This window comes from Myodes glareolus, chromosome 24 (assembly GCF_982192425.1).
Source record: "Myodes glareolus chromosome 24, mMyoGla1.1, whole genome shotgun sequence".
In the NCBI taxonomy this organism is placed as follows: Eukaryota; Metazoa; Chordata; class Mammalia; order Rodentia; family Cricetidae; genus Myodes; species Myodes glareolus.
The window spans coordinates 10608509-10625559 of record NC_142049.1 but is presented as its reverse complement, the minus strand read 5'-3'; the positions used below and the strand labels follow the sequence as shown (position 1 = coordinate 10625559).

The 17051-nt window shown below is 34.9% G+C and overlaps 1 protein-coding gene across 1 annotated transcript in view; it reads right to left on the bottom strand.

Annotated features, from left to right (window-relative positions):
• Positions 1 to 1521: 1521 nt before the first annotated feature.
• Positions 1522 to 17051, bottom strand: part of Nox4 (NADPH oxidase 4) — a 111480-nt gene continuing 95950 nt past the window's right edge. Inside the window, exons 16-18 of the mRNA XM_048435224.3 lie at positions 16101 to 16169; positions 14778 to 14878; positions 1522 to 3776 (exon numbers count right to left, since the gene is read on the bottom strand). Of these exons, the coding sequence (XP_048291181.3) occupies positions 3656 to 3776; positions 14778 to 14878; positions 16101 to 16169 (291 nt within the window). The 3' untranslated portion in view covers positions 1522 to 3655. The remainder of the gene's footprint in view (positions 3777 to 14777; positions 14879 to 16100; positions 16170 to 17051) is intronic.

Below are 17051 nucleotides of genomic sequence, written 5' to 3'. Positions count from 1 at the left end.
CCTCTATTCCCGAGCATATATAAACTGTAAAAGACTGCTGAGGGACAAAACTCTGAGTCAAACTACTTGACTAAAAGATGCTCATAGAAGCAAAAACATCTGAAAGATGCAGAGCTTCCTAAGAGATGCTCAGACCAACTGAGATGACTGCCAAAGGCACCCTTCCTACTGTCAAACTAACAATAAGTTTTGCAGCTAGATCTGGATTTCCAGGTTACAGATACAAGGAACTGTTATCTGTGTTGGGTGAGTTTTTGGTTTGTGTTCCTGTAAGTAACCCCTCACTCAAATTCCTGTGAGAAACTCCAGTAATACTAATTGGTTCACCAACTTGAACTCTATATCCGGGGTGAGCAGACATTTTTGTTAAAGTCTCTTCAGTAACAGTACCATACAACAGTAGCACACGGTGAACTCAGTGGATGAAAACAGAAGATATGAAGTTGGGAGTGAGGAATAGAAGGTAGGAGGTAGACCCAGGAGGACGTAGGGAGAGGAAAACAGGATAAATGTGGTAATTGTATGCATGTATGATATTATCTAAGAATAAAATACCATGTTAAATACAAGAATATTTTAATAAGATGAAGATTATTTAGCATCAGTGTAATTGTACTATCTACTGATGACAATATCACCTTTTATCTCTAAGTAAGCTTCCAACAATGTCCTGTAAATAAAATTTATTACTTTTTTGATAAGTGTTCTAAGGAATAACTGATTGGGTAAGTCATAATCACATAGTTATGCAGCAAACATTGTAGCATGTGGATTGTTCAACATGCCTTTTAAGAGTGCTTATATTGTCACAATTACTCAACTGATATTTTGATGCAACAAATGAGGAATTGTGCACTGTTTCTTTCTAACCAGAAATTAACCTTGAAAAGAGAACTAAGCCTCAAACATGTGTATGGGTATAACTTCCTCTCTCTCTCTCTGTGGGTGTGGTATATGTTTATACTCATGCATGCATACATACATGGAATCTGATGTCTCCTGCTGATTTCACAAACAAAAGTCACACATGTGGTACACACACATATGTATAAAGGCATATATATGTATGTATATGAATCTAAGCTTTTGGTCTTAGTTATATGTAAAACGACAGCCTCTTCCCTTCACCTAAATGAGATGCAAAATTAAAACCTGATACAAAGCATCACTGAATTATTTACTTAGCAGCATATAAAGAGCATTCTCTCCATCCACAAAGAAAACTTGTTAGTATAAATCTATAAATTATTGATAATTTCTTCAAAAATAAAGGGAATGTGTAAGGAGAACGACCCACAGCAGAAATCATGTTCTCTAGAGATTCTTTAATATATGATCTTGCCATTTGAGGATGTTTGTGGCCCCATATTATGTTCAATATATTATATATCATAGCATGATTTACATTATGTTCTCACATAGATATCGTATCTAAAATAATTTGTATTTTTGTATAGCAGTAATGCTTGTAATTCTACACTTGGGAAGAAGAGAAAGGAGAAAAAGAAGTTTAAGGATAACTTTGGCCTTAAACAATTTTTTAATTGTTTAAACTTGAGGACAATTTTTCTATGCAAGACAATGTTTCAAAGCAAATTAAAAAAAAACAGTTCTACAAATATTAACTGAGCCCAAATGAAAAATCTTAACCCACAGTTATATGACTAGACTATGACATTTATAGTTACAGAATCCAAATTCTTAAGGTTATCATACCAAATTGCAGACATATTTGTTATAAAAGAGATTCATGGACACCATTTCAATTTCATATTTATTGCCATTAAAATTGGGGATTTAAAGTATACATGACAATAAGCGCCACCATAGAATTTGTCAAGACAAACAAAACTGTCTTCTATATGTGTGATAAAGCTTTAATTATATTCCTGCTAAAATAAAACTATTTTTAACTTATAGGTGCTTGAACAAGCACTGGAATTTAGATCAGGAAAGAAGGTCCATCCATCATCGCAGATAAGCTCTGAAGTATCATTGTTCTCTTCAAAATGTTTGATCTGAATTATTGAAATCTGATGAATTCATAGAATCACATGAATGTTATGATTAATAAGGATTCATTATTGTATATCAAGTCTGGATAAACTCATTTGTTTTATGAGTTCTTTCTGATCTGTGTCTGAGCATTACCAAGATATAATGATTATATATATGTGTGTGTGTGTGTGTGTGTGTGTGTGTGTGCGTGTTTCTCTCTCTATATGTCTTCAGAGCTCAGTTTACATGAGCATTGCACATTGCCCATAGAAGTGTTAAGAAAGTGTTTCAAGGAAAGAAAAAAATATGTGTAGTAAATACACATGTGGTCATTTGATGCTAGCTGTTTTAGTATACTTGTTTGTTAGTGGTGAATCATACCAAAATCAAATAATAACATTACTTACCATTGTTATGTCACATACAAAAGACTACCAAAAATAAGGCAAGAAACTGATTACAGCAATATATTACACTTGTAGCATTAATAGCTATGTACCAAATTAAACTGTACAAATATCTTAATTATTAAGTTCATAAAGTAGATTTTTTTCTGATTAAAGAATACTAAATAATGAGAGACCATAAACTGATTGGATCACAAGAACAGGAAATTTAAATTTAATAACTCACCATGATACTAAACAGTGCAAAAATAATATTAGTGATTCTTAACTTAAATTTGAATAAATAGTGAAATAGTCCCACTTTTCTAGGAAGCAAAGTGAGGGTCGCACTGCAGGAATGTAAGTTCAATATCTCTATCTGAAAGCAAAGTGAGACAAGGGAGAGAGATCTTGTGCTTCAGTGTTCCCCGCAAGATTTGCTCTTTGGTGTCTACGATTTGCTCTTTGGTGTCTAAGCATCAACTAAGCAAAGCACTTTAGGAGGCTACCTTTCCCAGTTTTCCTTACTATGCAAAAGCACTACATTGAACACATTGGTGATAGAATAGATCAATTAAATCATTGTGTGGAAGGCCTGCGGAGGGAATGCAGATTTCCCTAGTAGAGGATAAGGTGCAAAAACAAGAAAGCAGATCCTGTATCTCCATGGGCAGATGGTTGGGAGCCGGAGCAGTGCAAACAACACAGGGAGACAACAGAGGGAGCAGAGAAAATTATCAGTTGACAGGAAGTACCCGTATCGATCGATACAAAGTTTTGCGCTGCCGCTTCCAACCCCAAGGGTCTGCCAGGATCCTTCCCAAATGAAAGCTACTCCACTTCACGCAAAACGGAGAAAATGGAGTTTAGTTTCAATGAATTTTTAATTTTGTTCAATCTTGAATCTGCTCAACCAAAAACAATTTAAGGAGGACTGCGGCTATCAGCTTCAGAGTATGTGAGTTCAGCTCCTCACAAGAGAGTTCTTGAATTTCCCATAAAAATCAATAGTGTGCATCTAACAGCATTCTTTTTAATTTGCCCATCAAAATGTGAATCACCACATCAGATATTCTTCAGGGCCTCTTTGGCTCGCAGATTAAACATGTCATTTTGCAACATTGTTTGCAATCTCATTTTAAATAATCATAAATAACAAAACCTTGATATTCTTTGGCGTAGCACAGTTGTTTGATTCAGCTAAGTTTCCAAGTCTTAGAAATTGCACTGTTCCTTCTTTGTAGTCCTCAAGAGATTAGTTCCCTCGGGCTTCAGCTGAAGGATTCTTTGTTATATTCAAATCTTGTCCCATATGAGTTGCTCCGGTTACTTATATTATGCAGTGTTTTGGAAATCGAACTTGGTCCACAGCAGAAAACTCCAACTGTTTTCCTGGAAAGAGAAGAAGTGGGTAATCAGGTGCAGAACTGGACAGAACATGACAAGCACTGAGCTGCATGAACATGGGTTTAAGGTATTGGAAAAATTAATTTCATGTTGCTTTGCATTTTAAAATAACTTTCCAATTATGACATTCATGGCTGAATTCAGAACAATGTAACTGTGAGCATAAATTGGCTGGTGGAAATTATGCATACATCTGATGATCTCACCACAGGCCAGTGGTGCCCACACTAGAGAAAGAGTGGACAGGTGACAACTGTTTAATTGGCATTTTATAAATGCTGTTCTCAACTGTTCACATGGAGTTGCGTGTGTTGTAGTTAAAAAAAAAAAAAGAGACTGAAAATCACTACCAGTTGGAAAGCAGCATTTTTTATCGACCTGAGGGGAATATATATATACTGCTATATCCATGAAAAATGACTAATGGGTTTTATTATCCTCTAACATAAAACTTCCTACAATAATCAAAACCATGCAGCTGTAACAAATAGAAGAAATAAATTCCAAGAATTAAACATTCAATGTGATCTCCCTCCAAAGTTTATTGATGCACACTGGCTTCCTTCTGGGATATCAAATGTTTAAAATTACCTGTCCCAACTGAGACAAACGCAGAAAGCCCTCATCACCCCAGTATAATGGAGAACAAAAGACAAAGACCAAAATTTATTAAAATATACAAATACAGAAAACAGTTATATTCAGACTTTTCACTTTGAAAATTAAATTAAGAAACATTAAAACAGACCGTTTTCTTGTAGCAATGATGGTAAAATGCAGACATCCTCTTCCATTAAAGAACTAAAGAAAGGGCTATAGGTACATCTCAGGGTTAGTGCTGTTGCCTAGCATATGGGACACCCTAATTTTGATCTCCAACCCTACCATTATGACAAACCTGCTATTGTATAAACTTCATATATATATATATATGTATATATATGTATATATACATATATATATGTGAGCATTTATATAAATGTGAAGTTTATACAATACTTACAGTACATTGGGGATCATGTTGCTGCAGGAATCCACAGGCTGACAAATAAAAAGCTCAGTGCTAAATGTTGCAAACCTTCCCTGAGACAGATAGTTTTCATTGTTCAAAAAGACACTACGAACACTGTTGGAGCTAAATTATCCACAGTCTTACCCAGCTGTAAACACTGAGAGCTATAATAAGAGTTAGTGTGGCAAGATATGACCACAGTTGCAATAATGGCAAAAAAAAAATGTGTAATCAACTGCTCTCTGATTAGGTTTAAGGCTCCCTTCAAGGGAGGAATCCATGCCTAGTACTATAAATCTAGGTAAGAAACCAAGGCAGGGCAGTTCATAGGCTCTACGGATGAACTCAAAACTATTACCTGCTAAACGAACATAGTGCTAATCTGCCCACTCAATTCATATCTTTATACTCATAACTTAGTTCAGGTCCCAGAACTCAGCAGGAGATGGTGCAATGGTTGGTAGTTAAAATAGAAACTTATAACTGGCAAAGTGAAGAGAATTGATGTCTATGGGGGTCTTTCTCACAAATGGGGCATCTATACCGCACACCCTCTTTTTAAGGTTCAGGGCCCATGATGGAAGAATGGAAGATTTTAAGAGCCAAAGTACAGGGAGAACTTGGGTAAAACTCTTCTGAATAAAAAGGACTACTGCATTCTTGAGTTCACGGTGGCTGTATCTGTCTGCACAAGACCTACTCAAGAACAGGCAAGTCAACATTGCAGCATGGAGGTGGGGTTCAAGAACTGCTACCCTGAACTGAGGAGGTATTGACAGCTGACGGATGCTGGAGATGGACAGACAGCTTTCATTAAGGGTCTGGTCCCTGATAGATCAGTTACATTCCAGTAAAGCCTCACACAAGTGTGGGTGAGGACAGCACACACGGGACCCAGTGTTGCTGTTTTAAGGGGATGTGAAATAGTGAGGAGAAGGGAAGTTGGATGTGAGAGGACTTAGGAAGAATAGGAGGCAGATGTAATCAAATATATTTGATATGTGTGTAAAATTCTCAAATACTTTAAATTTCTCAAATATCCTAAAATGTGTGAAGTAAGTGTTTCAGAAACTGAACACATAACTACGATCTTGGGGAAAAAAATAAAGAAACAAACTAAGCCTAGGTTTATCATTGCTTATTGCCCAACAAAAATCTGTAACAAAAAAACACTGTGCAAAACCTCAAAGTCTCACTGAGTTAAAAAGACAAAAAAAAAATAGAGTTTACGGAGGACAAAGCAGTTATAAGAGTTGTAATAGAATAAAGAAGAGATAGATATACAGCAAGAAGCTCCAAAGTTCTGGAAAATAGAAATCTCGAATACCTGGCTGAAAAATCATCTGGTCATTTTCAACCACATAAATTTAGTCAAAAGACTTCAAGAGATCACTAGGTCGAACACTTCTCAACGTTGGGAGAGTGCTGTGGAGAACTCCCCAAACCACAAACCAGAACGGAAAGACCTGTGCTTCATGGTTTTGGGTCATGTTCCTAAGTGTCCCCTTATTTGCAAAGGGTAGTTAGTAAAGATGTTGATAAAATTAGCCTTAATCTTCAGACTGATCTACTAAGAAATCTCACAGGAAATCTTTAAAAGAGCAAACTGAAATAAAGTAGAGGAGTTGTATGCTACAAGTCCAATACAGTTGAGAAGAAAAAACTAAAATTGGCATTTAGCCAAACCTTAAAATGGGCAGAACTTAAATGTTATCAGAAGGATCTGAGTATGTAGGTGAATATTACATCATGTGGTCAGCATGTACCCTATCTCTTTCTCTCTTTTGCTCTCTCTCTAAAACACACATACACAATAATATAAAGGAAAGACAAAATCTACTTAGAATTATTATAGACTGATTTGTTCCCCTCCATTCTTAAGTTGAAATTCTAACTTCAGTGTCTAAGATTGTGACTATTTTTGGCCACAGGATTCTTAAGAAGATGATTAAGTTAAAATTAAACATGAAGAATTGGCTTGAATACAATATAAGTAATATATCTAGATGGAATTTGAGCACAAGTATTGAGTAAGAATGGGGCGGAAGGTCATATGAAGTGGCAGAAAGAGCACAGCCACATGTAAAACAGGGGTTCAGACAGTTTTCTCTTGCTGCCAGTCACCTCACCTGGCTATAAACATCATTCCAGGTTTTTCTCTTGCTGTTTGTTTCAAAAGTCAAGGAAGTATTAAAGGGATTAGAAGTTATACAAAATCATGCTTTATATTAACCCATAGGTTTCTATAGCCTGAGCCATCCTGAATCAAATAATAATCAAGATAACCCCCGAAGACATGTCTACTAATCATCCTGAGACAACCTCTGAAGCAGGGCTTTCCTCTCAGAGGACTCTCAGCTGTGGTAAGTTGACAGTTAAGGCTCAGCAGGACACCATCTGGTAACATTTAGCTTCTAGGAAGTCTACAGTTGGTTGGTCATACAAGAGGTGACATTTTGGTCTGTTGGCGCTTTGAGATGTCTCTCCACTGCATTCTTACATGCATATTTTGAGACAAATACTGACAGTTTTGCATTTCAACTTCTCTTTATGATGCAAAATGCATGGGTTTTTATCTCCTGCTTGGTAGACCTAAGTTTTTTCTCTTTGTTGTATTGTTTTCAGCATTTTCTTAAGGGTCATGTGATTCTTGGATTTATGGGTTGTGAGGCTTTTTTTTTTACAGCAAATTTGAGGGATGTTTTGTGGATAATTCCTCAGCTTTGTCTTAGTCTGTCTTCTCTCCCACCAGGGTATCAGCTGCACATGTTAAAATAGTTGCTGTTATTCCCAAGTTCGCTAGTAATATTTTTCTCAGTTTTTGTTCTCTACAGAATTTGATTTGTATAGATTCTAATTTTATAGTTTTAACTTTGTTTCTCTTTTGTTTTTGAACCTACCTAGTGTACTCATTGCTTTAAAAACTTTATTAAATCCCAGAAAATGTACTTACGCTTCTTAATCTGATAGTTTGCAGTCACCGTCCATTATAGTAGGAAAGGCATGACTGTAGGGGCTTGAGGTAGCAAATATCATCACATTCAAAGGCAAGAATCAGAGAGCAATGAAGGTGGCTGCTCAACTCCTTTTCCCTTACCATTCATTTCAAGACAATAGCCAACGGAATGTTGGGACTTTCAGAATGGCATTATCCATCTTAGGTAAACTTTATAAAATTCCTCACATAAATGTCCAGAGATTTGTTTCCATGATGACTCTAAATCCTGTCAACTTGACCATGGAGGTGCACAATCACAGTGGAAAGTGAATTTTTCTCACTCCGATATCAAGTGATCACAGAGACAGGATCTGTCATCTCTACCTGCCTTGCCCATCTTGAACATGTCCTTAAATAACCTGAATTTCTTCTATTTGCCCATATCTCAAAAAGGTACCAAACTCACCAGCTGGGGAGTGGGATGAAAGAAGGGAGAGGTAGATAAAATTAAGGACCATTTGAGTAGTAGTATGGAAACCTAATACAGTAGAAACATCCTCAAGTACGATATATGAAGGTGATCTAAATGAAATCACCAAATAACAGGGAGACAGAGCTGCACCTGGACTTTTTGGTATCGAAATGAAGCTTCCAGTACCAGGATTAGGTTACATCTAATTGATTTGTGAGCCAAAAAGTATCCATATGAACTCCCCAAATAAACCAAGTTGTTGGCAAGACTATATTTGGCTCATCTCAGCTGACAGTCAGGCCCCATTGCTGAACCAACAACTATACAAAACTCATTGAACATAGAGAAGGCAAACTAGTGCCTACCTAAAAACTTCACCCCTGGGGCTAGTGTTCTTAGTACCAGACCTCTCTCTACATGTTACCAAATAAGGAACATAAACCCCAAGTCAGCTACCAACCCTTCAGCGTCAATTGTATCCTGCCTGCAAGACAGATTAGAGACTGAAGCATATTGCAGCAGATGGGAACAAATACAGAGACCAAAGTCAAGAGAGATAATATGCAGAATGTTTAGTCCTAAATGAGATGTCTCCATCAAGTTCCTCCTCTCAGGGCTCAGGAGCCCTGAGTAAGAGAAGGCATACAGAATGTAAAAACCAGTGGAGATGAAGAGCACAAACAGGATAAGGCCTGCTAAACACAACAGGACTGACACACCACTGAACTCACAGAGGCTGTGGCAGCCTACACAGGGTTTACATGGGGTCCTAGAATAAAAGGAACACAGTGAGGATAAACCATAATCAGGATATATTATATGAAAAAATTATTTTTAGTAAAAGAAAAAAATATTGTCTATAAATGTTTATATCAACAAATTTGACATGGTGTGGTCTTCTCCAGCCCACAAGTTTAAAGCCTGATCTGAAGATTTTCAAACAATTAGATATAAATAACCAGGATATATTTGAAGATATTTGCATATTTAAAAGCTGATCAGAATAACTCTAAATATTTCAAGGACAAAGGAAGGAAACACATGACAGTTAAAATTATTTCAATCATACAGATGAAAAAATATAAAGAAAGTTGTAATATATAAGCAAAGTGGTGTCAGGGAGAAATTTATAGTACTAAATAGTCTTATTATAAATGAATCCAAAGATAATACTATGTGTATCCCTTAGCATTCTAGTCAATTACATGGCAAATCAACAGGAAACAAGAAGAAAGAGAAGTGTAAAAACACACACTGCCATGCGTAGTAAACCCTAGGTTACTACTAAAACCAATGTGATGTGGTTAAGATGGAGCTAGAACGAATGGAAGGCTGTAAGCATTTGCACTTTCTTTGACAGAAAATTTTACCAAGTTAATTTTGCATGTGTTTGATTTCCCAAGGTCTCCTCTTAATATTTAAACTATTATTTTTAAGACACCCACATACCATGGATTTTTGCTTCCTTTCACACTTTTAACTGAACATGGCGCCCTTTATCCCTATAACTGGAGAGTCTCTTTCCCTTCGTTGTCATTCTCTCAAACTTAGTAAAATCCTGCAACATTTTAAATATCTACAATTAATCTTTATAATCCATATATTCTACATTTTCAATAGATCCCTGCAGCTCGACAGTCATTTACAGACAAAACTGCAAATACTGACAAGATGAGTGGAGCCAACTGCTAAGCAGAGAACGCTGTCTGAAAGCAGACACTGAGATTAATTCCATAAATGCTTAATATGCTAGTGCATAATTTCTTAATATAAATCATCTGCTTTTGCATGTTTAGTATGGGTGTGGGCATCAGATGATGAGAACTAGTTCATTCTGCATAGCGTCTGTAGCCCAGGACTGGTGGGTTATAGTGACTTGACTCAAGAGCATGGGAGCAAATGTGAGTGCCCAACCTAGTGGTGGTTTACTTGGTCTGTATTGCTTTGGACAGTCTATGAAACAGCAAAATAAAAACATGGCCTCAAACAATTAACCTGCATTTAAACTATCTTATTTTCCCTTGTAAAATAAATACATACCATGTCATAAAATGCAATACGCATTTCTATGATTAAACAATAGAAAACTGAATTTGAGCCAGTATAATTAGTTCTGAAATGTTATTAAATGTTAAAAAGTTTACAAAGTAATTGCTAGACTCTCCCTTTATGCTTTTGAAAAGCCATTATTAATAGAATGTTTGTTTAGCATTTGGATAGAAAATGTGGCTTCTATCCCTAGCATACAGAGAAACACAAACAAGCAAATCAAGAAAGAAAGAAATGGCAAATGAGTTATGGATGACTTCATTATGTTAGAATTGAAATATTGGATCTGGGAGTGTGTATGATCACTCCACTGTCAAGTCCCACCCTCTTAGAGACAGACCAAAGTTAGGCAGTTAATATTTCCATTTGAAGAAAGCTATAAACTATAAAATGCACAATGAACCCAAATTCAGGAGAGAGCAGTAAATTTCAGAAACCAACACATCAATTATAGTATTCAAAATGTCACTGTATTTGGGGGTCGCAGTTCACATATAAAACAATGGTGAAGACAGGGTAACTTCAAAGTATCCTTCTTTTCAGGAGCACACGTGTTGATCACACAGTTCATTTTATAATTTAAAGAAGCCGCAGAATGAAAGTCGACTCTTCTCTGATGCAGGATATATGGGTGAGTATTTTCTCTATGAGGATTTACTCCCATAGGAGAAAGAAATATCCTTAGTATTTTAAACAGTAAATAACTAGTGGGGCCTAAATGTTCCTAATTAGGGTAGTGATAGTCACATTATCTATATTTTATAATAGTGTAAGGTGGAATATCTTGGAAATGGTCCATTATTCAAAGGTGAGAGTATCATTAAAAGTAAGTTGAGGTCAAATTTGAAAATATTTTTAAACGATAGATAAATAATTATCTTGTAGAGTCAATCCGTTTTTGTTTAAAAAATTAAAGCTTATTTCATATGTGTGTGCACCAATTTACACACTGTCCCACTCTATTTTCCACTGCTATGAGAAACACAGTGAATGAAAACAACTAAAGGATGAGAAGATTGCGTACAGCTCATAGACCATCATGAAGGGTTGTTGGTGCAGGAACGCGAAGCCAGAACTGGATAGAGATACTGAAGCTGACACTATGGAAGAACACTGCTTCCTCTCCAGGGCTTCCTTATTTTGCCCTTTTATACACCCAGTACCATCTGCCGAGGGATGGCACCTCCTACAGAGACTGGGTCCTCTCACGTTAGTCAAGAAAATGCTCCCACAGACTTTCCTGTGGGTCAGTATTATGGAAGAATTTACTCAACTGTGGTTTCCTCTTCCCAGACGACCCCAGTGAGTATCAAGATGACTAAAACCGATCAGCACAAAGACATGCACACTGCTACTCAGAGCTTCTGTAAGAATTCCTAACAATGAATTAATAGTCCCCACCTCTTGCACGTAGAAAATTTTACCTAAATTTTCAATCTACTCCATATACTAAATAAAGGGATTCCAATGGCTTTCATTTTCTGAAAATGAAAAAAAGCTAAATGTATTTCTCATCTCTATTTTTATTTTGTTGTTTCAGGGACTTAAATGCTTGAGGTTAACTTAATGTTGCATCTTAAGTGAAACCTTTTACTTATGTAGTATCCATTGTCCTTTTAGCAAATCCTTAAGATATTGACTCATTATTTCCAAGTGTGCCATATAAAACTCATTAAAATAATTTCACATGCACGTCCCAGAGGAACTGCACACAGCAAGGAACAGTGCATAGTGGAAACAGTATCTGGTGCACACTCACTTTTTTCTTATATTTATCTCACTGTTTCACAGGAAAGGAACAAATAAACACACACATTCATTCTTAAATATAAATTTCATGGCATATAGTAATTCTCACAAACTATGGAAGGAGCTGATAATCTTGACCTGATTTCTTATAAGACAGTCAACGCACTGGAGTGTGGATTCATATTTGAAATAATGAAACTGATAACAATTTTGTTTTCAGCAATGTGGTATGGAAAACAATAAAAGAATATTTTTTCAGAATTCAATAAATAATAATGAAGAACATGTCTGTAGTTTCTATGCCAAAGGGATTAAGCAAGTTCGAAAAAATTATCACACTTAGTGCATGTAACACTGGAGAATGATGGGAAAAGAATGTGCCCAAAACTAGGCTGACATTTTTTAATTGTTCACCTTTACAAGGAACCTGAATATTACAAAGTTTTATTTCTTTGAAATAGGAAATAATCATTTTCTCTTAATTTGAAAAGTACTTTATCAAAGTAAATTAAGGACAACTGAAGGAATTTCAAACATGCCACAACTTGGACCACATGGGTAACTTTAATTCTGTATGAGATTGGCTGCATTCATTTTATAGTATAACTTCTGAAACAAAATCTGAGGGTGCAGCCAGAGGCCACATGCAATTAGTGGTCTTTTCAATACTTTTTATCATCTCTGCATTCATGGCTTGAAGGTCTTCTTTAAAGATTACCCTCTTCAAGATGGTCTGTGCACTTAAAATCAATACCTTCTGTATATATCAAGATGCATTTTTAAAATTATAATTTTTCAACTACATTCATGCACCATAGAATGAATTTCAATCAACGATTTGTCATACATATAATGGTGCTCCCATTAGATGAAAATAGTTTAAAAATGTTCTTGATGATGAAAATTATTAATTGATAAATGACCATGTTGCTAGTATGTTTATAAGTTTATTATACTATACATTTCGTTACCGTAGAATGCATTCCTTCTACTTAAAAAAGAGAGTTACTGCAAAGTAGCAGCAGCCTCAGAAATGTCTGATAGAGTATTACTTTTAGCTGCATTATTTTCTTTTGTGCATCATTTAATCTTATATTGTTTTGCTCATTATTGCATTAGGAACACTTTATCTATCTAAATAAACACATGTATAGATAGACACACATAGAGATCTGATGTATGTCTTAAGCAAGTTTGTTTGCTTAAATACCCTCTGCATATATAAAATACCTTTTGTATATATAAAATGAATTATTAAAATTATGAATTATTCAACTACATTCAGGCATGACATAATGACATTTCAATCAAAGATTAATAAAAAATGATCATGGTACCCTAACATGGAAACAGAACTAAAAGTTTTCCTCACCTAACAATGCTGTAGCTCTCATTAAAATATAAGTACAGGACATTGTTCATGAGTTTGTGCTCAAGTTGGTACAAGCAATTGAACTGTACTGTGAACCATATAAAAATAATTATTATATTGAACTATAATTATATATGTAATATGCATATAATTGTTTTTACATGTTATATAATATTGTTATATTACATAAATAATTTTATTTATTTATAATATTATATACTATATATAATATTATATTATAATAATCATAATGTATAATATATAAGTGTGTGCTTCCCCATGACGAACATCTCCAAAAATGTCTAGATCACTAACTGAATGTACATATTAGTAATTACAATGGTAAAGTCATACGAAAAATACTATGTACAAACTTCTCATAAGGTATTTTAAAAACACAATTACAACTTATATGCATACTTGATATAGAAGTAATATCAATTTAGCAATGAAGGCATAAATTTTTCAGTTATAAAGTAAATTGAATTTTGAGAGAATTCAGTGAGTTCAATTTAATTCAATGAGTTAAAAAATTAAACAGCAATTCAAGTTTAAGAAGAAAGGTTGTACAATGTCCATTTGCTAACAAGAGCTTTTTCAGGCATAACTTTTATAGCCAAGGAGTTAATATATTTCTATTCCAGTATATATGTTTAAAGTAATTAATTGCAAAATGTCCATATCTGCAAAATTGTTAGTACAACTTAAGAAACATCTGAAAATTAAACTCATGTTATAAATTTTAGATGTTCATGGGCACACAGCTTTCAAACTATTTTTGGTATTTTATGGCTAATGCACTTCAATCTGGTAGTTTCAGTGAACATATATGTCTGGTTCATCTGTTCTACTATAAATGCCTTTCCTTCCACAGTTATTTCTTCAGGTCACAGACACATCTATAACACCAAGATTCTTCATAGAACCTCAGCTTCTAAAAAGGAAAAATGCATTTGGAAATACTTCTTGTTTGAATAATTAACATAAAAATAAAAGCTTTGAAAAAACTTCAATCTGAAAATTAAGGACAAAAAATTAATTTCTGAATGTAGCCATTGGTGACATTCCCTTGTTTACCAAAATGACATTGAAAATATTTTACTCCAGTTGCCTGCAATATGTCATGTAAATAAATGTCCAAGTAAAAGTGAGTACAGAGATTTAAAAGTAGGTGCGTTTAATTCATTAACCATTTCTAAATCAATTTTAATATTTTGGTATTCCCTGCTTTTATGGTGGTAAATATCTGACATCATCCTTTGATTGAATGTTCAAATGACTTTGTGATTTCAAAACATATGGACAATTCATCTTTAAACATTTCATGGGAAGGTCCAGAAAGATTTTAATTTGATCTTCAGCCATATGTCAATTTTATGAGGTGCATTACTTACCCTCTGTTACATTTTGCTATTTCATCAAATAAAAGCTTCCACCGAGGACGTCCAATAAAAAGTCTACAATTCAGTGTGTGATATTTTTCTCCAATTATCTTCTGTCAAAAAGGAGGCACATGTTTTATAAGACGTGGCTCTGAATAAATACACATTTCTTTTATGTGAATTCACCTGGATCATATCTTACTTCCCAATTGCTAAGACAGAAAGTAAGAAATGGAAATATATAAAGTACAACCATTTCAAAAGGTCACTTTCAATTTCTTTCCCTTTAAAATCCATTATCCTTTTGAATGCCATTTTATAAATAGCTGACATACCTAAATTTTAGTTATTTGTTTCATTTTTTAATAAATTAAACGTAAGATAAAGAACAAATTCCAGTTCATCGCATACTATTAAATGGGTTCAAAATTAAATATCAATGACATATGTTTGTATGTAAGTATAGTTGTCATATTATGCTCTTATATGAGTAAATTAACACAATTTAATCACAAATTTGGGGAATAACTGCAGACAAGACATCCCAAAACAGCAGAGCTCTAAATTTCTATCCTATCAATCAATGACTGTTGATGGGCTCATTCTTACAAACAAAAAACACTTCTCAATTGTCAGTGAATAGTCAGGGGAAACACACACACACACACACACACACACACACACACAGAGAGAGAGAGAGAGAGAGAGAGAGAGAGAGAGAGAGAGAGAGAGAGAGTTGATTTTTTTTAATGAAAAAACATTTGCCCCAAGATTCATCACATTTTATATAGCTCTTTGATAGTTTTAAACATGAGTTTGTTTCACATCAAAATATAGACCCTAAGAGCAGACACTGTCCCAATGAGTTGAGAGGACACAAAATGATGTGTGGAAATGCTCAGCATACTCTCTTATAAACAAGGCAGTGTAGCTCTTACTGTTTCTACATTAGATTCCTCTGGGATGGCCCAAGTTTAATTGAGCATGGCTTTATCTTTGCTCACCATAGCAAAACTTCCTTCTATGAAAAAGAATCACAAGGTTGTACACTTATTGCTGCTGTCTCCCTAGAGACAAAGAACTTCAAATCAACCCCAAAAGGAAAGGTGGAATCAAAAGGTTTGCTTCAGCATGCTGTGAGGGGAACTGAAAGGCACAACATGGTTGACTTCAAGGACAAGTAATGAGTTTTCTGGACAGATTCCAAAAGAGGCTTTCCTTTAGGACACTTCTGCTCAAACCTCCTGCAGTAATTTCTTTTCCAGCACAGCTCATCTAGTAAATCTTCCATTATCAAGGGGCTCATTTAATAAACAATAACATCCAGCCACATACCTGTATCCCATCTGTTTGACTCAGGTACAGCTGGATGTTCACATAGTCAGGTCTGTTTTCCTGCCAAAACTGAGAGGAACAAGACAATGAGTAGACTCATTTAAGTTCTTTCCAAATGCTCAGGTTTTGCCTAGCATATGTGATTCTATAACACAATAGATAACTTGGCTTATCATAGTAAAATGAAAGTAGGTATGGAGTTGATAGGTAATTAATAAATACACAGACAGACAAGCGACAGGTGACAGGTTCTTATATTCATAACTTGCTATTATCTAATGCTGATATTTAGGAATGATGATGATGATGATGATGGCAGAAAAAAAATTATGCACACCTAAAGATACAGTATAAGTCATTGTAAGCACCATCTTATTCCTATCAGTCCCCTTAAACATCCTTTATTTTTTTTTTTTTTTTTGCGAGGCCCTAAATTTTAACCTGTAGCTTCACTCATCAATAAACATCATTTTCATTTAAAAAGACAATAGGGATATAGGATATCCATCATAGGGAAAAATCAAAAGAATAAAAAGGTGACATGTGCCCCTGCTTTACAGTCATTCACTGCCGACTTTCCTCAAGTAAAAGTGTAGGGAGATAAGAGGCAACTAGCAAAGAAGCAACCTAGGAAAAGTTTTCCTCTCCCACCTGGAAACCTTTATTCTACATTAATCACTCCAAGTGCCTTCATATTTGGGTTACGTCACATCAATTATAGAGTATTTCTAAGGTCCACTCACATTTTACTATGTGTCAGAATGTTCTTCATTTTCAGGTACAAATACAATGTATTTTCTCCATCAGGCACGTATGAGCTGTTTGCATGTTTGGAACATTGTGAATGCTTCTAGAATCACTTTGTGCAAGTTCACATATTCAATAACACTAGATTTGTACTTAAAACTTTTTTCCTAATATAAAGCCTGAAGTCTACCTTCATCTAGAGTA